The sequence below is a fragment of the Ctenopharyngodon idella genome, chromosome 21 (genome assembly GCF_019924925.1).
Source record: "Ctenopharyngodon idella isolate HZGC_01 chromosome 21, HZGC01, whole genome shotgun sequence".
Classification (NCBI taxonomy): domain Eukaryota; kingdom Metazoa; phylum Chordata; class Actinopteri; order Cypriniformes; family Xenocyprididae; genus Ctenopharyngodon; species Ctenopharyngodon idella.
Genome location: NC_067240.1, coordinates 4,774,783 through 4,797,749, shown reverse-complemented (window position 1 = coordinate 4,797,749; position 22,967 = coordinate 4,774,783). Strand labels below are relative to the sequence as shown.

Sequence of the window (22,967 nt, the reverse complement as noted above, 5' to 3'; positions counted from 1 at the left end):
AATATTATTTACAGACTGTGAACACAGTGAACATGGCCTATGGGAGATTTCCAAACCTTAATCTTGCAATTATTTGGATGTAGGATATAAATTTTACCAAAAAATAAATAAAAATTATTAATGAAGTTTGAATGAGTTTCTGTACCTTAAAGTTGATGTGTGTAATTTCTATTCCACTCTTTAGTGGTTAACTTCTCATTAAGGATGGATAATTAACAACAAACTGATCACATGATCACAAGCCTGGATCTCCATCACAGCATCATGAGAATCTAACAAATGTTCAATATTCAGTCAAGTCAAGCCACCTTTATTTACAGTATATAGCGCTTTATACTGTACAATACAGGTTGTTTCAAAGCAGCTTTATAGAGATAAGCAGGAAAATAATGATTCAGTGATGCAAACAGAATTCAATTCTACTGTAAAGCAGCTCTAAAAAGACAATAGTAAACATTCACAACTCAGTTGAAATCAGTTCATTTTAGTGATTCAGCACAGAATCAAGAGGGCGGCCAATGAGCTTCAGCTATGTTGGGGTCACTGAGGTCGTTCTGTATAAAATGAATCATAATTTTTGACCTCCTTCAGCATAACATGCAAATACTTCCAATATGCATGCAGGGTTTGGAAACAGTTTGGACCTTCCTCACTGGAGTTGGCCGAGTCCAGTTGTGCAGCTGCTCTTAAACACACAATCATGTGGCAGAGAAACTAGCAAACACACACAGGAAGGTGAATGGAGCAGACACAGGAAGACTGTTGGCAAGATGAGTTCTCTCTCTTTCTCTCTGTTCCCATCATGAGATAGTGACCAGACTGACTAAGTATTCTTAAATCGCAAAACAACAGGAAATGGACAAGATAAGAGAACGACATGCACATATTTAGTTGCCAGACATAAAACATCCAAGTTAATGCATTTTAATTTTTACTGAACCCCAAGCACCATCACTACAACAATCACAGAGACACACGGAATAACCCTAGAAACTGCATATGAACATGCTATACTGTCAGAAAAAAAGGTACGGTGCTTGTCATTGGGGCAGTACCCTAAGGTACAAAGGTACAAGTATGTACTTTTAAGGTACAAATATGCACTTTTAAAGTACTAATATGCACCTTTAAAAGTACTAATATGCACCATTTAGGGGTAAGTAGGTACAAAGATGTACCTTTTCACTTTTGTACCTTAGGGTACTGCCCCAGTGACAAGCACCGTACCTTTTTTTCTGACAACCACTCAGCTGCATAGAAACACCCTGGCAACCACCCATAACACCTACCACAGGCAGTTATGCATATAATATACTGTATATGTTAATTATTAGGGATGTCTCCAAAGCCTAATTCCGAATTCAGAAAGTCACGGAAAATGAATAACCCATTCTACGGAGCCTCTAAAAGGACATGGTTAGGCTTGCTGCGGTAGGAAATCAGATTTCACTTATCATGTGCCGAAAGTAAGGAGAGATGACTGACAGGACGATGGTGGAGGATTTAGTGAGCGACAAATATCTTATCTTATAAAACGTGTGGTCAGTACAGACACTCCCTATATACAGAGTGCACGTGATCGCAAATTTGAAAGTAAAAAGCGAGCATGCATTCAAAAGTGATTTCAATACCCCACATATAGATAGCAGCTCCCTAACACCCGCAAATTATATACAATATAATTACCCAACTACATAATTGTGAGAGAATGCAAAAGCTTCAAGCATTCTTTTTTTTTTGAACACTTGAATATGGGTAAGTTTCATGCAAAAAAAAACAAAAACACACATTTTGAAGTAATCACTTGTTTCTGCTTCTTCTTCACCTTGTGTTTTGATCCGGAGATTCTGTACCCTTTCAGAAGATGTGTAATATCGCCCCCTACCGTATAACAGCGAAAACATGGATTGCTGGAAAATCAATTGCAGTCAAATATCGGATTGACAGAGTTTTTCAGCATTGTCTCCGCCGTTGTCTCATAAATGATGGAAAATTCCATCAATGGTGAGGAAAGAGTTCGTATTTTGAGTATTCATAGGCTCCTAAAATCTCCTTTTGGGGACGTCCTTATTTGTAAAAACTGCATAAAAGTAAAGTAAATACAGTTTTTATTTATTTATTTATTTATTTATTTATTTATTTACTGTAAAATGGCAGAAAGTTTTCTGGTGGTGATAGGGTGTGGGTTAGGTTTAGGATATAGCATTTATAACTAGCTGGGAATAAAAACAATACAAGTCTATGCAATATGCCCATTTAGACAGCGAAGTAAACGTGTGCGTGTGTGTCTGCCTCTCTCAGAAACACACACACAGATAACACACTGTGTCCGTGAGATGGAAAAATTGACTCAACACAAGATCAGCGCTTTAAACGCAACCAAACTTCTCGCTTTCCTTCTCATTTCGCAAACATTCACATACTGTATACAAAAAAAATTATATATCATTTTTCCTAACTTTTGGTTAGTTTAGCTGTAGTATAGTAACTTAACATTTTCACGGTTTCCACAAAAATATTAAGCAGCACAATGTATTCAACATTGATAATAAGAAATGTTTCTTGAGCATCAAATCAGCATATTAGAATGATTTCTGAAGGATCATGTGACTGAAGACTGGACTAATGATGCTGAAAATTCAGATCACAGGAATAAATTACATTTTAAAATATATTCAGATAGAAAACTGTCATTTTAAATTGTGATCATTTTCACAATGTTACCATTTCTACTGTATTTTGATCAAATGTAGCCTTGGAGAGCAGAAGTGACTTCTTTCATAATTTTTTTTTTTTTTTTTTATCTTACCAACCCCAAATTAATACAGAATATACAGAAAGGGTCTAGAATAAGTTGTGACATTTACCAGCAGGGGCAAATTGGGCCATGCTAACCAGCTAAACCTTTACCCAGATGGAATCACATGACTCATTACTGTTAATGAACTGCTAATGTAACCTATTTAGCTTTATATAGAACATTACTTAACATTAAAAGTATTAAAAATATTACTATATTAATATTATTAACACAAATAGTCACAACTAGTAGAATAGATTTCCCACAATGCAACATTAACCCACAGACCAGAAATGGTTTGAGTTCCTTTACAAAACGTAACAGTGCATATCTAAAGCACATCTGGAGCAAGTGAAACGTCTCATGTTTACGGTGGTTCTGTGAATTTTGAACCAAGACAAGTTTTGAATGTTCTAGGATGCCTAGAATGTGTTATATATCAGAAACACATGTTGCATTAAAATACAAAACCACATCAGACCGCAATGATGGAGAAATTACTCATATGCACTACCACTTTAGATAAATCCATGAAAATCTGACCTTAAATAACCTTAAAAAAACGTGTCAATCACTGATTTAAATCACACCTGTGATGTCATTGTTAATCAGAGCGCAGCTTTCTTCATTATTAGAGAGCAGAGCATTTGATTCTGACACATTTGAGCGGTTTGGAAGTGTGTCAGGAAAATGTAAGATCTGTGAAGCAATAACTTCGGAGAAAGAAACACTTGCACGCATAAGACAACAGTTTAAAGGCTCTTTCTGAAACTCATCCCTCATGTTCAAAGCCGCAGAGCGACACTGAGTGTCTGCGTGTTTTGAGGGGCAGCAGCACAGCTTTTCCGCCCCTTTGCAACCCTAGCTAGGACATGGCTAGGTGTCTCCTAAGGTATTCTGATCAGTTGTTAGCATGTTGATATTCTGAGGGCATTGCTATCCTGTCGCTAAGCTGTTCTGAGAGGTTTCAGGAGGCCGGTGCTGACAGTTTAATGATAGGTCAATCTGAGTGATTGACAGCTCCTCAACCAACAGCAGCCAATCAAGCGGGAGGAGCGCCCTGTGGCTGCATGGATGGTGATGGCCATCTATATTACAACCTCACTTCTTCCACATGCAAGAGGTCACTGTCCAACAACTGACCTTTGACCTGGACAGAGCTGTAATGAGCGGGATGGCAGGGTTCTGAGGGCTAAAGGGTAAAACTGCAAGTATGCCGACCAGGTGCTTTGAGCTTCTTACGTGGCTTAAAGGGATAGTTCACCCACAAATGAAAATTGTCCCATGATTTTCTCACCCTCAAGCCATTCTAGGTGTATATGACTATCTTCTTTCAGGCGAACACAATCAGAGATATATTTAAAAATAACCTTGGTCCTCCAAGCTTTATAATGTTTGTGAAGGGGGGGCATATTTTGAAGCCAAAAAAAATGCATCCATCCATCATAAAAGTAATCCATACGGCTCCAGGGGGTTAACAAAGACCGTTTGAAGTGAAGCGATAGGTTTTTGTAAGAAAAATATCCATATTTAAAAATTTATTAACTATAATAACTAGGCCGTACGTGAGTCTAGTTCCAGCGAAAGAGTAACCTCTGACCCGACATATGACGCAATGACGAACGCGGAAGCGCAAAGGATAGAGCAAAACAAAACACCGGTCACAAATTAGAAGTCTAAAACGATCATTTTTAAAGACAAATGTCAGAGGATTTCGATATAAGAGAAGAGGAGCTTGGGTTTGTTGCCCAGCCCTATTTGTTTGAACCGCGAGAGGCATCTAAGCTTACGCTACTCCTACATCCTGCGCAATACATTGTGATTTACAAATTGATTTACGCAGCATGCGTATGGTCTGAAACTAGTTATTTTAGTTTAGAAAGATATAAATATGGATATTTTTCTTACAAAAACACATTGCTTTGCTTCAAAAGGTCTTTATTAACCCTGTGGAGCCATATGAATTACTTTTATGATGGATGGATGATTTTTTGGGGGGCTTCAAAATCTGGACCCCCCTTCACTACCATTATAAAGCTTGGAAGAGCCATGATACTTTTAAATACATCTCCGATTGTGTTCGTCTGAAAGAAGATAGTCATATACACCTAAGATGGCTTGAGGGTGAGTAAATCATGGGATAATTTTCATTTTTTGGTAACTATCCCTTTAAGTACGCAATTAGACCATTATATATTTTTTCTTCTCTCTCTCTCTCTCTGTTTCAGTGGGCTGTTTGAAGTGCACTATAATGCTATGTCTGGTTTGGTGGTTTGGTTAGACTGTGTGGTGTTCTGGTTTCCACTAACTAGAGCAGCAATCAACAACCGACTGATTCAGCAAAATCTATTTCATCTGCCTGCATCATTCACAACACTTTTCATCGTTTTTGATTGTCTATTAAAGTTAAAACAGCTTCTCTTTCAGCAAAGAGTGTGTAAAGACTTTCCATGTTAAATGGCTCACGTTCACTGACTGAATCGCTGGCTGGTGTTCAGCGTGTGCATTAGACACTGGAAACGATGACTCATGTGCTGCTGTACCACAACTCAATCACACACACAATTCATATACAAATGCATCCAATTCCTTCAGCACACGCAGGGACAACTGCACGTGGCAAGAGCGGCAAACATCCCTTCCCATGAAATCAAGCACACATTTATTACAAAAGAGACACGCATGTTAAAAGCAAGCATCAAAGAACATTCTCCACTACAGTTTCATCCAGTCCCATGCTAAGATCAAAGCAGAACAAAACTCCAGCACATCCCTGACAAATGAGATGGTATCATGATACAATGACAGTATCAGATGGAAATACTGTGGTGTTTTAATTTAAATCATGTTACTAACATTCATGTATAATGGTATTTCAAATACATACTATGCTATATGATATAATAATGGCATTATGTTCAAAAACATGGAGTTATCATAGTACACTTCCAAACAAACACAGTATAAATATATGGTATTATCATGGTAAATGTTCAAAGAAATCATGGTATAATCATGGTACATGTAAAAAAACAACAACAACACAGTATTAACATGGTACAAAAAACAAGGTATTACCAGGGTAACGTACAAATATATGGTATTATCATAGTAAATGTCCAAAAAAATCATAGTATAATCAAGGTACATGTAAAAAAAAAAAAAAAAAAAACACGGTATTAACATGGTACCATGTACAAAAAACAAGTTATCTCCAGAGTAACGTTCAAAAATATGGTATTATCATGGTAAATGTCCAAAGAAATCAGTGTATAACCATGGTACAGTACATGTAAAAAAAAAAAAAACACGGTATTAACATGGTACCATGTACAAAAAACAAGGTATTACCAGGGTAATGTACAAATATATTACATTATCATGGCAAATGTCCAAAAAGCATGGTATTGCTATGGTAAATGTATAAAAGTAGTATTATCATGGTACATGTATAAAAAAGTATGGTATTATCATGATAAATGCCAAAAATACATGGTATTACCATGGTACCATGTACAAAAAATATGGTAATACCATGGTAAATGTCCAAAAAGCATGGTATAATAATGCATGGTAAGAATGGTGCATGCAGAATTAGCATAATAGCATGCACAAAAACATGATATGTTCAAGAAACATAGTTTAACCAGGGTAATATACAAAAAATTAAAACCAAAAAACAATCTTGGGTAACTTGTACAAAAAACACAGTAATACCATGGGACTGTAATTTTTTTATTTAACTCTAATAAAATTGCATTTTATGTTTATATTCTGTTTTATGTTTATAATATCTGCACTACAAATTCAAAATCTTAAATCCGCAAAACAGCTCATCACAGTTTCTTTAAAATGACTTCAATCACATGTGAGATGACATACTATTGTACATATAGTATCGGCAGATTATTACAGCTCTGGAACAAAAGCCTCTCTGTCCTGCGCTGAGGCATGAGTGAAGTGTGTGTGTGTGTGTTTAATTCTTTCTGGAGAGAGTTGAACGTTTCTGTGGTTTTTGTGGCCAGTTCATAATGTGCTACTGCAGAGAGACAGACAGAGAGAGAGAGACATTGAGAGAGAGAGAGACTATTTTATATTCTCAGTATGAGGCCAGTGGAAGGAATGTCAGCTTTCCGCACACCGCTCCAGAATCCTAAAGTTCTTCTCACATGTCTGGACCTGCAGGGTTCCCTAAACATCTCATGAATAACCACTGAACAATATTAATCACTCATTACAGACTCCACATTTTGGTAAGTATTCACATAACACAAAAGCGTCCAATAGCATGAGCATATTCCAGGTGTGCAGGGTCAAAAAGGAGCTGCTGATGTCATTGTACTGTATTCTACTGGATCTACTTGTTGAACAGCATAAAACTCACTCGCTATAGTATTTTTGCATTTTATGTGCACTAGGTATGACACATAATTTGTCAATGCCATAAAATCGTCAAAATTACAGCCAATGATAAAATAAGATGCATATGATGTCACCTCTAAGATGTAAAATAAAAATTTAATTAAATTAAATTAATTTAAAATCGGGTACATATGATGTCACCTCTAAGATAAAATAAAATAAAATAAAATAAAATAAAATAAAATAAAATAAAATTGGGGTACATTAAAAATAGGGTACATATGATGATCACCTCAAAGATGTAAAATAAAATAAAATAAAATAAAATAAAATAAAATATAAAATTAAATTGGGGTACATTAAAAATAGGGTACATATGATGATCACCTCAATGATGTAAAAATAAAATAAAATAAAATAAAATAAGTCAAATAAAATAAGATTTATTGGTCCATCTCATTGGTCCACAAATAATATATGTTGTACACACACAGGGATGTGTGTGGTTGATTGAGATGCACAGTATAGTAAAGCTTTGTAAAACACACACACACACACGAGAGAGAGTCAAGCACGTAACCTTTAGCATACTGCTCAAATGAAGCATTACAGGACCAACTGCTGCCCTCAAGTGATTCCTCATCCACAGGATAATGAAAACCTTATGAAAGCTCAAAGAGGCTTTGAAAGCTCATGTGTTCTGACCCTTACAAACATTCACAATAGTCATAGTTTCCTTAAAAATACCATAATTACTACAGTCATTGTTTCTACAATTATGGTAAACTGGTATTTGTGACTACTGGCATATGAAAATATACAAAACAACAGACAGATTCTGCAAACATCTTACCCTGTTAGAAAGAGATCCCTTTATCTTGCAATAACAATAGTACAGTAACTATAGTATTTGAACAGAAACTAGCTATAATGATACATTTTAGTGAGCAAACAATAAAAATTGTGGGTCATTATTTGGACGAGGGATCCAGGCATCTGATGTTTTGTAGTGATGTGAACATCTGTGGCATTTCTGAGGCATAATGAATCTGTTTGTCATACAAAAAGTCTCTTATTTCCATGAGATGGAAAGACAGATCAGCAGTCACTCACATAAAACCCAATAAAGAGCAAGAGCGAGCATGTGTGTTGGTCATAAACCCTGGGCAATCCCATAATTCCCTTTTTCAGGGTCATGAATGTGGCATGTGAGATATGTGGGTTCTTAATTGCCACAACAGAGGTCACCACACACACACACACACACACACACACGCAAAAATACACAATCATACTCAAAGACAAGCATCTCAGTAACGGGGCGTTCATAATGACAGAAGTTTACAGAGGCAAAACGACAGGAAGTCACTCCTTGTCATAGATAGTTGGTGATTTGCGTTGAGTGCAACTCATGTCAACCATGCAACAAACCTGATCAGAGTTTATGGAAATGCAACTTGATGACAGGACTACCAATACATATAATTTTGAAAAATTGTACATGGAAAACCATATTAGAAATTGTCACCATTCTAAGCCTGTTTGATTCATATGATTCTGTTATAAACACGTATTTGTGATCATATTTTCAAATGATAACATTACACAGCAAAAAAAAAAAATATATATATATATATTTGTCTTGCTGTCCATACATTTTACAACATATCTAAACATCAATTAAAACAAGATTAATTTAGTGCAGAAGCTAAACTGTGTAGGGCATTAAGATGATATTCAGAGAATATATATAAATTAAGTGTATTTTTCTTGCCCCACTGGCAAATTGAAGTATAAATCTTAAGAAAATTAAAAGAGATTTATGCTTAATAAGAAAAAAAATGCCAACTGTGTAAATTATTATTTTATTTTTTGAATTTAGACAATTGGCAAAGTATTTTATATTATATTATATTATATTATATATACATTTATCATATAATTAATATTTTATAATTAATATAATTAATTAAATTAATATTTGTTTTCATTATTAAGGCTGTATTGATAGTTCTCCTGGGGGAAAAAATATTTTAAAAAATTAATTAGATCATGATTTTTTTTGCAGCATAAGTCATCTGGCAGCAGGAACGAAAGAAAAGAAACTTCTCGCCCTCTCTTTGAAAAAAGCTCTGCAATCTCACACAATCAAACACAAGCATAAACACACAAATAAACAGATATGCATGCATAAACGTGCAAAAAAGGGTCAGGTCAGTGGGTCTGCATGGGCAGGATATGTAGACAAAAAAGCCGTTTTGTGAATTCGAAGCACATTTTGCAACCCTCCATACCGACAATCGCACTCGTTTCCTCACTGAGAGGACCGTGTATTTTTCTTCTGTCTTAATGAAACAGTATTTTATTCCTCTGCTGTTCCACAGCAAGGGGAGGGGAAAAAACATCTGGAAGACATTTTTTCTTTTTCCCCCCTCTTTTTTCCTTCTTTTTCTCTGGGATCAGCAGACAGCACAATGACGGCTATAGCTTCCAGATGTGAGAACACAAACTCTCGCTCTCACTCGCTCTTATTTCTCCAATCCCAAATGCCAAGAAATAAAAGAAAACCATCTATGCTGGTCCATCTGTGGCTTTTTGCTCCAAAAACACACATATCCCATGATGCTCTGGGGTGCTCTAGTCATGCTGACACCGAGTTAGCAGCTCTAGTACAGGTATGTAGGGAATGTTATTTTAGAGGAAGTGTGTGCACTTGTGTGAGCTTCATGACAGCCCTGGGGAACCTCAGGACGTCGTAGGGGTGCTTAGAACTCCAGAGAAGTCAGTCTCACACACACACACACACACACACACACACACTGACCCCCCCTCCAATTAATCACAACAAAGCATCAGCAAAGCCCAAACATGGCGTCCGTTTAAAAGCTCTGTGAAAGAGTCCATTCATACAGAACAGAGCAGACAGAAATACAATACTCGAAAACTTCAACTTTCAAACTCTGGGAACCAGAGATCTAAACACACACACGCTTGCATGGCAGACAACAATGTGTGTGTGTGTGAGAGCAGCAGGGGTGGCAGGCTGTATCAAGACCAGGTGTAATCCGAAAGACTAAAACCCTGTCCACCCTCCACAATACTGATACAACTAGATTCACTTTCTGAAGAAAATGTGCACAGAAGCCCATGCAGAACTCTCCACTGCAGTGCTATAAAGTTGCCAAGTTGTTCTGAGAGGTTTAAGAATGTTGCTATGGGGTTTCTAGGGTGTACTATGTGGTTGCTATGGAGTTGCTATGCAGTGAGAATGTTGCTATGAGGTTTCTAGGGTGTTCTATGTGGTTTCTAGGGAGCTGCTATGTAGTTGCTGAGGTGTTCTGAGAGGCTGTATGATGTTGCCATGGGGTTTCTAAGGTGTCACTATGCAGTTGCAAAGATGGTCTAAGAGGTTTTAGAATGTTGCTATGGGGTTTCTATGGTGTTCTATTTGGTTGTTAGGGAGTTGCTATGCAGTGAGAATGTTGCTATAGGGTTTCCAGGGTGTTATATGTGGTTGCTATGGAGTCACTATGCAGTTGCAAAGATGCTCTGAGAGGTTTTAGAATGTTGCTATGGGGTTTCTATGGTGTTCTATGTGGTTGTTAGGGAGTTGCTATGCAGTTGCTGAGGTGTTCTAAGAGGTTTCAGAACATTGCTGTGGGGTTTTTGAAGTGCTCTATGTGGTTGCTAGAGAGTTAATATGCAGTTGCTGAAGTGTTCTGAAAGGTTTAGAATGTTGCTATGGGGTTTCTAGGGTCTTCTGTATGGTTGCTAGAGAGTTGCTATACAGTTGCTGAGGTGTTCTGAGAGGTTTTAGAATGTTGCTATGGGATTTCTAGGGTGTTCTAAGTGGTTGTTAGGGAGTTGCTATGCAGTTGCTGAGGTGTTCTGAGAGGTTGTATGATGTTGCTATGGGTTTCTAGGGTGTTCTATGTGGCTGCTTGCTAGAAAGTTAATATGCAGTTGCTGATGTGTTCTGAGAGGTTTAGAATGTTCCTCTGAGGTTTCTAGGGTCTTCTATGTGGTTGCTAGGGAGTTGCTATGCAGTTGCCGAGGTGTTCTGAGAGGTTTCAGAACATTGCTGTGCGCTTTCTAGTGTGTTCTATGTGGTTGCTATAGAGTTAATATACATTTGCTGAAGTGTTCTGAAAGGTTTAGAATGCAACTTGCTATGGAGTCACTATGCAGTTGCAAAGATGCTCTGAGAGGTTTTAGAATATTGCTATGGAGATTCTATGGTGTTCTGTGTGGTTGTTAGGGAGTTTCTATACAGTGAGAATGTTGCTATGGGGTTTCTAGGGTGTTCTGTGTGGTTGCTATGGGGTCACTCTGCAGTTGCAAAGGTGATCTGAGAACGTTGCTATGGGGTTTCTAGGGTGTTCTATGTGATTGCTAGGGAGTTGCTATGCAGTTGTTAAGGTGTTCTGAGCTGATTTAGCATGTTGCCATGTGGTTTCTAGGGTGTGCTGGGTGGATTCTAGGTTGCTGCCAAGTTAAAAGAGCCCACTCACAAGTCTCTATGATATTCTGGTCTATAGATATGGTACTTCAAACTCTATAGAATTTTTTCAACCATTTAATAATCAAACAAATGCAGCCTTGGTGAGCATAAGATACTGTACTTCTTTCAAAAACATGAAAAATTCATTTCAACCCCAAATGTTTGAACGGTAGTGTATGAGCAATAATAATAGTTATGCTTCATTTAACAAGCACATTAACAAGTCACCAACTTTGACACATTTTAAGTATAAAATTGCCAAACGTTTTTTTTAAGTCAGTTTTCACGTCAAAACAGTTTGAAATGTATCCCAACTTTCTCTCTCCACTCAAAGTGATGTGTTTTCCAGACGTTATGTCTCGGGGTGGGGCACTGTAAACCTCTGGGGTGGTCATAATCTGAAGATCACCACCCACAGTATGCCACCTTTAACCTCTGACCCGGTGACCTCATCTCCTGTAGGTCTGCTGTCATTAACTACTATAACTCACTTTCCTTTCTCCCCTCAATCACTTGCTTTTTCACTTTCCCCTTTCTTACTCTGGTATTTTCTCTCTGAAACACGCACAGACCTAAACGCTCCTCAAGCTCCTTTCTCACTAGAAGATTCATTTTAGCAATTCATACCATTTGATTCAATGAACTGGTTCAGAAAACGATTCACTGATTCTCACTGAATTAAACATTTTGTTAAATACTGCTGTTAATCATTATTGTTCAGTTAAGTTGTTTCAAATATTGCATTGTTTACAAAGAAAAACTTTGTGAAATCAATTCAACTTAATCAATTGAAAAAAGTTATCTGTTCTATTTATATTTATATTAAATCTTTCTTGTAAATTACTTGTATTTGCTATCTCATCTTCAGTATGTCTGATAAAACACTAGTTCAAAATAATGATCCATGAGAAACTATCTGCAGTAATGAAGCAACTCCAGTGAACTTTATGTGTTTGAACCCAACAGACATGTGGGTCAGGGTTTGGTCCTGATGTCTGAAAGAGGCAATATCTGGTTTTTATAGTGTGTGAACTGAGACCTTGAAGGTTTCACCAACTATCACCCTCCCAAATGCGGCTTTAGATTGAAGGGAGACTTGAAAAACTTTCAATCATAAAACAATGCAACTCTAAAACACACGCTATAAAGCCCAAACCACACAAACCAAGAGGGAAAAAAAAACTTTACTTTTGCGCTTGGCCACAAAAACAGCACTGTCTAATACAGTACAAAACATACAACATTTCTGTCCTGTGATCCCAAGCTGGACCTCCTACACACTGAAGGCAAGTACAGGGCCGAGGGCTGGTCTGGTCTTACGTAATACACACAAAATCATAACTGCTGACACGGTAACTACTGAACTACCATCTATTCGCATACTTCTACTATCAATTTGCAGACTTCTACTAACTTTGAAAAGTACACACTGTGCTCGCAAAGGAAAAGTTTGTGCTTTTAAGTATGCAGCAAGCCAGCATAGCATACTAAAATTATGGATAGATACAAATCAAATATTAGCCCAAAAAGCATACACATGCTTCAAACTGGATGTAGTATGTCATCTGAGTAACTGACATGCTATTTTCAGCATAAAGTATAATGATTTTTTTTATATGACTTGGAATGCATAAATCCTAATCTTGAATACTATGTAGTACCATCAGGTGTAGTATGCTATCTGGACACATTTGCCTATGATTTGGGACATGCTAACTTTATCTTGTATACTATATAAAATGAATAAAACAAAAGCATACTTCAGAAACCCATTGTGAATAGACATTCACCTTGAACATATTATAGTTTGATCTTACTATTAGCATGTGAACAGATGCATACTTCAAAACTCCATTGTCAATACTATGCCATCCAATCACTTTCGACATACTAATTACAGCCTAATATGATTTGCATGTACTAATCCTAATCTTGAACACTATACAAGATTGAAAGTATGTAAAAACCACACACTAATCTATATCTTGCATACTATGTATATACTAACATGCATACTTCAAAAATCCACTGTAAATACTACACCATCCATGCACCTTCAATAAACTATTTTTTGAGATGCACTAATCTTAATATAGCAAGCTATATAAGATAGATAGTACGTGAAACAGAAACATACTTCAAAAATCCATCGTAAATACTATGCAACCCAGTCACTTTTCATGTACTATTTTCAGCATACTGAAAATAATATTGCAGGCCATATAAGATAGATGGTATATCAATAGATGCATACTTGCACACTATGACATCCAGTCATTATTGACATACTATTTCCCACATACTATGATTTAGGATGTTTACTCTTAATCTTGCATACTTCTTTAGAAAATCCATCTTAAATAGTATGCCATTCTTCCAGGCACCTACATTTTCAACATACTATGACTTAGAACATTCTAATCAAGCATACTGTACAGGATAACTAGTATACAAAAAGGAATTCTGGGAGTTTGATTAGGAGGGAAACCCTTCATCCTTTTCCTCTTGGAACTGGACTGGTAGCTTTTAATAGCCAGAGGAAGACACCGCTTGTTCTGTTAATGGGCCCAACAGAGCCAAAGGCAACACGAATTTGATTTCTTCACAACGTTAATATTCCTCTCTATGATTCTTACTAAATCAATCGCTAAATGAAGAGTCGGAACGGCTGAAATGTACATCTTGTTTTCATTACATTAGAAACATTTTTGAAAGGCTCCAAGGGTGTAAAATTTTGGCTCCAAACGTTACTAAATTTCTCCTCTGAAGGCTTTAAGGGTCTCCAGAACACAACAACAAGAGTAACCAAAACCAGAAACAACACACGTGGGCAATAAACAATCGTTACGACATGCCATTTGTTAAAAGGCATTCGTTCACTCTCAAAAGTGAAGCACACCCAACAGGCTGAATGAGCGATGCCGGTCTGCCGAGAGCGTTCGTAAAAATCTCATAAAACAGCACTAGTGTGAGTAATAAAGCAGAATAGCCCTGCACAGGAAGTGCGGCAGCATCACCGTTGGCCATTTTTGCCTTTACAAGCTTCTGTCTACTTTGACGTAAGAGCTCCCATGTATCCCACAATGCACTGCTAGTCCCACCATAAACTTTGCTACGACAGCACATCATTCTCTACCAGTAGATCCTATTTGATTAGCCCCGCCCACTGCATGACATCACCGTCAGACCACATGTCGTGGAAGCAGTGAGTGTTGCCGACTGACTCAGCTTCACAGTTCGATAAATTGCATCCTTGAAAACTTGGGAGTCTGGTTCCGGATCAAATCCACCATCTTTTCTGCATTACCCAGCTACACGTGTACGCTAAAAAAAATAAAAAAAAGGCTATACACTACATAGGGATCGCAGCTGTATTTAGAACAGAGCCCAAAGCATTCTAGATTGCAAATGAAACCAAATAACTCAAATTTAAATCCAGTTTGACTCTAATGAGCATCATTCTAGCAGATGCTGTGTGACAGATATCAAGTCAATGAATCACTCTAATGAATTCATCTTTGACTCATGCAAGCTAAAGTGATTAAGCTGATAAGTTTTCACTGCTCAACACTTAGCATACACTCTTAAAGGGATAGTTCACCCAAAAATGAAAATACTGTCATCATTTACTCACCATCAAGTTGTTACAAACCTTCATAAATTTCTTTGTTCTGCTGAACACAAAGTAAGATATTTGGAAGATCTCGCCCCCCATTGACTACCATATTATTCTTTTCCTACTATGGTAGTCAATGGGGGGCGAGATCTTCCAAATATCTAACTTTGTGTAAAGCAGAAAAAAGAATTTTATTCAGGTTTGGAACAACTTGAGGGGGAGTAAATGATGGGTGAACTATCCCTTTAAAATGGAAATGAATAGTTCTTAAGTACAGCAAAGAACCCCTTTTTTTTTAACAAGAACCACTTTTGACTCCAATAAATTCCATCATTTTTCCAGCCATTCATGACTATATTATGTTTACAAAGGGCAATTTCTATGAAATATTTCAGAGCTAAACAAAACCAGAAAAATATGCACTATTTTGATTTCTATTACTTTTCAAAATTCCTAGTTCCTCAGGTTTTCCATAATCGTGGAAGTCTTGATAGGGTTCTTAAGTTGCTATATTGTTCTTTAAAGATTAAAAACACTCTTTATGTTTCATTATAGGTTCTTCAGATTAGTGTTTTGCATTATGGGTTCTACCAGTAGATGATGGTTTTCTAAAGAACTAGAGAATAAAAAGTTCTTTGTTGAAGTTAAAGTCAGGTTATGAAACCGTTTGAGGTTCTGATTTGAATCTTGATTTTAAGAGTGTATATATCATTGCTGTAAGTACGCATGTTCTTGACCAAAGTTCATGTTCTTTGACCAAAATGTTCTTGTTATAATTAAAACAGCTTAATAATTCCATCAGTATATTGAGCAGCCAAGTGGCCATGACCAGACACGAATCTAATCACACATGCAGAGCAGAATTTCCAACCCCCTTCCCTCAATCCCTCCCCCTCCCTCTCGCCCTCCCTCCAGCCCGGAGAAAGAGAGAGAGAGAGAGAGAGAGAGAGAGAGAGAGAGAGAGAGGGGTACTCCCTGGGACAGGCTGGAGAAACCTGAAGGATGAGAAAGAGAGATCATATCCTGTCTGCTTTGGCTCCGTCATTACTGTACAAACCACAGATTTACGTTCACAACTAATAAAGTCCACACTATCAAATCTGAGTGTGATAATGACAGAACACTAAAACCAGATGTCAAACAACTGCAAAAGGGGATATTGATTAAACAGCAAATAAACTCTCGACTTTTAACAAATGCCATTTCAAAATGCATGTGACTTGATGAATGCATAAACGTTGCTCATAAATATCTCTAAAATAACTGCCGGGTAATTCCATCTATAAGTGGTTTATGAGATAATTGCGAGCTTCACCTCGAGCATCTCTGATCTACTAGAGAAGACACGCGGCGACTCCACCCTGACCCACTGATGTTCTTTATTACAGACCTCTTCGCTGAGACTAGCGTGCATTTATTTACATTCATCTATTATTTTTTATCCATCTTTCACCAAACAAAAGGAGAGCCAGAGTGATGGGTTCGTTTTTATGAGCCTATGGAAAAACTTAAACTCTCTGTCGCTCTCTCTCTCTCTCTCTCTCTCCTGGTGTGTTTCTCATCCTGCATATTTTTCCAATTACGTTCTGCAGTCAGCGCGCCTGCTGGAGGAAAACTACTTTCTGCCAGATCCCCTAAAAAGCATCTGAAACATCTTCCAAAAAGTCTACAAAACCCAGTCTAGGTTGTATGGTTTATGTTCACACATCAGCGTTGAAAGCGTTTCATATAGTCTGAAATCAAAAGGGGTCCTGATGTCGTACACCCCTAAAGATAAACCATCTTCAATCGTTCTTTGAAGTCCTTGAGATTTAAAACCACTGTATAGGGTTTAGGTTCTTCAGATCAGCATATTGGTTTCTAGGTTCTGGTAAAGCATCAATACATGAATGGTTTTCAAAAGCAGAACTTGAGAAGGTTCTCCTGTGACATTGATGTCTACTGGAATGTTTATTGTTAAGAGTGTAGGAGAACATTTGTAAGTTCCACCAATGACTTTCTATTCTCTAGTTCTTGAAGACTATGCCGTCTATGCTGCTTTACAGATGCCAGAAACCAATATTCTGAAGTGAAGAATCTATAATACGAAATGCAAAAAGAGCCGAAAAAACATTGCTTTTTCACGCATGGAATCCTGGAATCCAGATTTCTACTATGAGGTCTTTATTTGCTAATTTGCATGAGAACAGTTGAGTGTTGCACCAACGGGGAGCAGCTTAAACGAGTTTGATGGCACAATAGATGGTGCATCACGATTTCCTCGTGCAGCTGTTTCCTTGCACGGGAAAACTTCTGATTCCGTTATTCGTTGCTGCTCGAATGCTTCCCTGACGGAAAAAAAAGTGTAAAACAAAAATCACGGCCACAGAACTTCGGACGCGAAAATCCCACTCTAGGGCCCCCCATTCCCTCCTCCGGTCATTCCAGTCCCGGAGCGGCGGACTGACCGTGGAATGCGCTCGCGCAAAGAACCGCAGCCCCGGGTGAGCGCGGCCCGCGGCACAAAGTAACAGTTTGGGAACAGCTGATTCGCCGCTTACCTGCGCTGACTCGTGAGGTGACAAACATCAGGAATACTAGGAGTACCGACAGCCGCACCTCCTTAAACCTCCGCTTTACTTTCCATCTGATAGGTGTATCCATGACCACCTGCGCCCGTCCTGACGCGTAGAGTTTGATTATATTATTATGACAACTGCTTGATATCAGGACAGAACCAGTAACCCAACAGTCCCGGAGAGAGAAAGCGCGAGAGCTCTAAGCCTCTCATGCAGCCATACGTTAATAAAGTCCTGCAGGAAAATTCAGTGGATGGATAGATGGATGGATGGGGCACCTCTCTCCCTTCTTTTCCCTTCTGTTCTTTCCTTCCCTTCAGTGCGCTGCAGTGATGCCCCCGTCACTGAAACTTCGCGGAGCCAAAGTGGGAAAAAACTTCATTCACACAGACTGTCAGTCACGAGGCGAGCAGCCAATCGGAGAGCAGTACCAAAAATGCTCTGATTCTGATTGGTTAGTACTATGGGTAGGCGGGAAGTTTACAGTGTAGGACTTCATTTACTCTCTCTCCTTTTTGTCTGCAAGTTTTTAGTCCATTGCAGACTGTCTTTTAGTATTTTTTTGACTCATCTAATTTGATGGGTGTAGCAGCTGAAAACTTTCTTAGGTCAATCATCCAGTTAAAGGACATTTGATGGCCCTTGTTAAGGCAATATCATAAATAATGTAGAAAGAAAGAGTTCTTCATATGTCTAGTATCATAAAGCCTGTAAAAATACATATTGAAAACAGAAAATATATCATTTAAAATGAATTTTTCCAATAATGACAATCTGACTGTACATTATCCTGCTTACAACATGCCTGCTTACCAAATAAATAAACAAATGTACATTAAATACTAGATACCAATCAGAATCAACTAATCCTTATAATGAACCAATGTAAAGCACCTTTAATCACCATTGTGTATAAAATACATAAATAAACTTGCTTTGTCTTACCTTCTGCATGTGAACTATTCTAGCATAGGAACAGTGATGTGCATGGAAGCCAAGGGTTATTCCAAGTTGTTCCTAAAATTAAAGTTTGCAAACTATTTTAAGGCTGAAACGATTCAGGACATCCTGACGTATGCGACAGCTGGTGCACACAAGGCCACAAGGGTGATGACCTTTTGACATGGGTCCGAATGTATAGAGGGGAAGGGAATCCTGTTCAGGTTACATGTAAAACAAAATGAAGCCAGTTAATTCCCTTGCAAATCAATAATCAATCAATCAATCAATCAATCAATTATCAATCAATCAATCAACATATTTGAAAAAGTTCATGTGAGTTCAGTGGTTCTATCTTAATATTATAAAGCGATAAAAATAATTTTTGTGCACCAAAAAAACAAAATAACTTTTCAACAATATCTAGAGATGGGCCGATTTCAAAACACTGCTTCATGAAGCTTCTGAGCTTTATGAATCTTTTGTTTCGAACTAGTGATTCAGATCTCCTATCAAACGGCTAAACTGCTGAAATCATGTGACTTTGGCACTCCGATTCACTGATTTGATTCGTAAAGCTCTGAAGCAGTGTTTTGAAATCGGCCTATATAGATAGTTGAAAAGTCGTTATTTTGTTTTTTGGCGCACAAAAAGTATTCTTTTCACTTTATAATATTAAGATAGAACCACTGAACTCACATGAACTGTTTTAAATATGTTTTTAGTACCTTTATGGATCTTGAGAGTTTCAACGGCTTTGCTCTCAATAGAGACCTCACTGAGCCATTGGATTTCATCAAAAATATCTTAATTTGTGTTCTGAAGATGAACTAAGTTCTTACGGGTGTAGAACAACATGAGGGTGAGTAATAAATTACATTATTTTCATTTTTAGGTGAACTAACCCTTTATGTCAGCAAAGTCACTGTGAAAATGCCATTTGCAACCCGTTTCAATTCTGTGTATGACTTATTGGAGTTCAATAGATATAAAATATTTACATTTATGCATTTAGCAGATGCTTTTATCCAAAGAGACATAGAAAAGAGGAACAAAAGCAATTTGTCAAATGGCCAACAATGTTCATAATATACAATTCCAGGTTTATTATCCAACTAGGACGCAAGCTTGAGAAGAGTAGAAATGCAGAGAAGAAAAAGAAGTTTGAGTATTTGGGAAGTAATTTTGAAGAATGGGAATTATATTGGAAGTATAAGGAAAATCATTTTGTCCTTTGGGAACTTAGTGCATCATGAAAAGTGGGTGTTACATACCAGAATGAAGCAAAGTGGTTAGAAGGGAAAGAATGAAAAAAATGTAAGAGTGATTCATGATGTCATTGAAAAGGAAAGTAATTTTAGAGGTGGAGCAACTGATGAATGATTACAAAGACCAGAGCCTCTCTTGATGGCACTGATGCACCAATGAATCATGGAATGTCATTAAGAAAGTAAATAGGGTCAGTTTTGATTAGATGTTGACTTTAATGAGCAATTTTAAGTGCATGTGCCAGAGGTGATATGACATCATATTGTAGTTCAGCTCAGGTTTACAGTACAGAATGACGTCTTCAAGGAATACCAGGCTCGGAGAGCTCCAGGTTACACAGGTTGTACGGACTGATGTCTCACTCCACCTCAGGTTACGGGAACGCTCCTCAGAGGGAATGTGAAGAATGCAGATTCTTTTGTGCAGGGTGTCCCTGAGCCAGTGGGGGGCCACACACTCCTGCACAGGCCTGTGAAACACACACATGTACAAAAGGTCCAAATTTAAGATTTAAGGCCAAGTGCCAGATGGGACTACAAATTGGCTTTAGGTAAATAAAGCATTCAGTTTGCTGTTAACTTTTTTAAAAGAACTAGATTTTAAAATTTCCGGAAGAAAGTGTGAGTGATGCTCACGCATGCACAAGTCACCGCTTTGATGCAGGGCACTTCTATATGATTGCTAATGGAGTATGAAGCATTTTATTATGGGCCAAGCACCGAAGGTTTGTAGGCACCTATTGTCTCCATTAGTCTTCGTCTTCTTCTTCTTCTTCCACTTGTGAAATTTGGCACAATGATAGAGGACAGTCTGAACATTAACCACAGCAATTTTAGAGTCTCTAACTCAATCCCTCTAGCGCCACCAACTGCCCAAAGTTGCACTCAAGTTTAATAACTTTTAAACCTTAAGAGTTAGAAAAAAATCTCAATATCTCAATATCCCTCCTCGTTTCCTCGCTCCTCCGTCCTCCATCCTATGACCCGAACACAATAATTTAAACGTATGCTTTACTTTTGCAGTTTAAATAAACTTTACATCTCACATATTTCAATGGAGCATCATGCTTTATTAATATATTATATATTTTTTTAATAACCAAACTTTAACAACATGTGGGTAGATCCCTCGAGTGCAGCTGATGACACTTTGAAGTGATGCGAAAAGGAGCCAGGATATCATTACACTTGGTTCAATTCCTCCATCCAGGGGTGGAGCTAAGACGCGAGGAAAGGAAAAGAGGATGCACAAATAAGAATTGAGAAGCACCTCTTGCCTCAACACGATTCCATTGCACCCTATGAATTTTTCCGCCATTTTAAATTTTCTGAAAAACCTATTTTCTTGAACTCCTCCTAGACTGATGGTCAGATTCAGTGTTCGCTTTAGTTGGGCTCTTGACCCTTGACTTTCTATGTTAGATTTTTCTCTGCAACAATGCATATGTTGTTGTAAAGCAGTGAGGTCAGTGCTTTACAGTGAGCAGATATGAGCTGCTTTTATATGATGGTATAGCAGAAAATTCAAGCTGATCTGCTCCTTCAGTCTTTTGATTCAGCAATGTACAAGTGTTTGTTGTGAAATACTATTGCAATTGCTCAAACGCAAATTATTTTAAAGATATAAAAGGGTCAAGAGCTCAACTAAAAGAAACCCTCACCACCATGATGGTGGCATTACTTTTTTTATCAATAAAACACCATCATCTAAACCTCAATCTGGGGTGCGTTTCCCGAAAGCATCGTTGGTCGTAAGTCTCATTGAACTCTATTGGTAACGACAAAACTTGCGACCATAGTTCGCTTTGGGAAATGCACCCCTGGTTAGTAATAAGTGAATCAGATCTTTTAATCAGATCTTGAGAGATTTAACATCTTTTATCTTCAGTTGATTTCATCTAAGGCTGTGACTTCAGTCAGTTGTAGTTCTTGTGTTTCTCTTTTCTTCAGTGATTCTGCTTGTTAACAGCAGGTGTTCATCATTAATGTTCAATCATCACTTAATTAATTGCTTAATTATCTCATTAACTTTAACTCTGCTTCAGTGTTACTTAAATCAATGTAATGTTGTGAATCAATGTGTTTTCTTGTTAGTCTATGTATTTTATTGTATTGCAGTCTTTTTGTGTTGTTAGATTGTACAGCACTTTGGTCAGCAGGAGCTGTTTTAAATGTGCTTTAGAAATAAAATGCCTTGCCTTGCCTTACTTTAACACTATTTAGAGAGGGACCATATGCACTCTGAGCAGAGAGTTGATTTAACTCTGGGGATTTTACTGTATAACTTCTGAACGGTTTGACCACACACACACACACACACACACAAAAAAAAAAAAAAAAAAAATCACAAAAGTGGTCTCTTTAGATTTGGTATAGCATGCCGAGTCAAACAATACCCAATTTTGCCATATTGGCCATTTTGGGCGTCGGCCATTTTGAATTTTTGTCATAAAATGCTATATTATATGAACACATTGGCATATCATTACGAAACTTGGTATGTGTCATCGGCACCATGCTCTGAAGATACTCATAAAATTTCAGGGCAGTGCCACCTTGAGGTCAAGAATTATAATGAAATTTTAAAAAATGCTAATAGCTTTTGATTAATTTTGCCTATTCTAATGAAACTCTTATATTTTTTTCCTTAGGTCATGCCAAGCACATAGATAGCAGTTTTGCCATAGTCGGCTTCCTGTTTCCTGTCCGCCATTTTGATTTTGTTTAAAAAACTACTTTTTCGAACTCCTCCTAGACCATTGCTCTGATTTTCATGAAAATTGAATCAGATCATCCTCAGACCTTGCTAAAAAAAAAAAAAAAAAAAACATGGAATCAGTTGGAAAAAACAAAAAGAATAAGCAGAAATCAAAGAGAGACTAAAACACTATATCGTAATTTGTATTGTGTTCAAATTTCATTG

The 22,967-nt window shown here is 37.5% G+C and overlaps 2 protein-coding genes across 3 annotated transcripts in view; one reads left to right on the top strand and one right to left on the bottom strand.

Annotated features, from left to right (window-relative positions):
- col5a1 (procollagen, type V, alpha 1) overlaps positions 1-18,205 on the bottom strand; it is a 106,149-nt gene extending 87,944 nt beyond the window's left edge. For both annotated transcript variants that reach the window (XM_051877826.1, XM_051877827.1), the window contains exon 1: positions 17,820-18,205. In XM_051877826.1, the coding sequence (XP_051733786.1) occupies positions 17,820-17,922 (103 nt within the window). In that variant the 5' untranslated portion in view covers positions 17,923-18,205. The remainder of the gene's footprint in view (positions 1-17,819) is intronic.
- rpl35 (ribosomal protein L35) overlaps positions 1-22,967 on the top strand; it is a 518,047-nt gene that overhangs the window by 156,580 nt on the left and 338,500 nt on the right. The window lies entirely within an intron of this gene.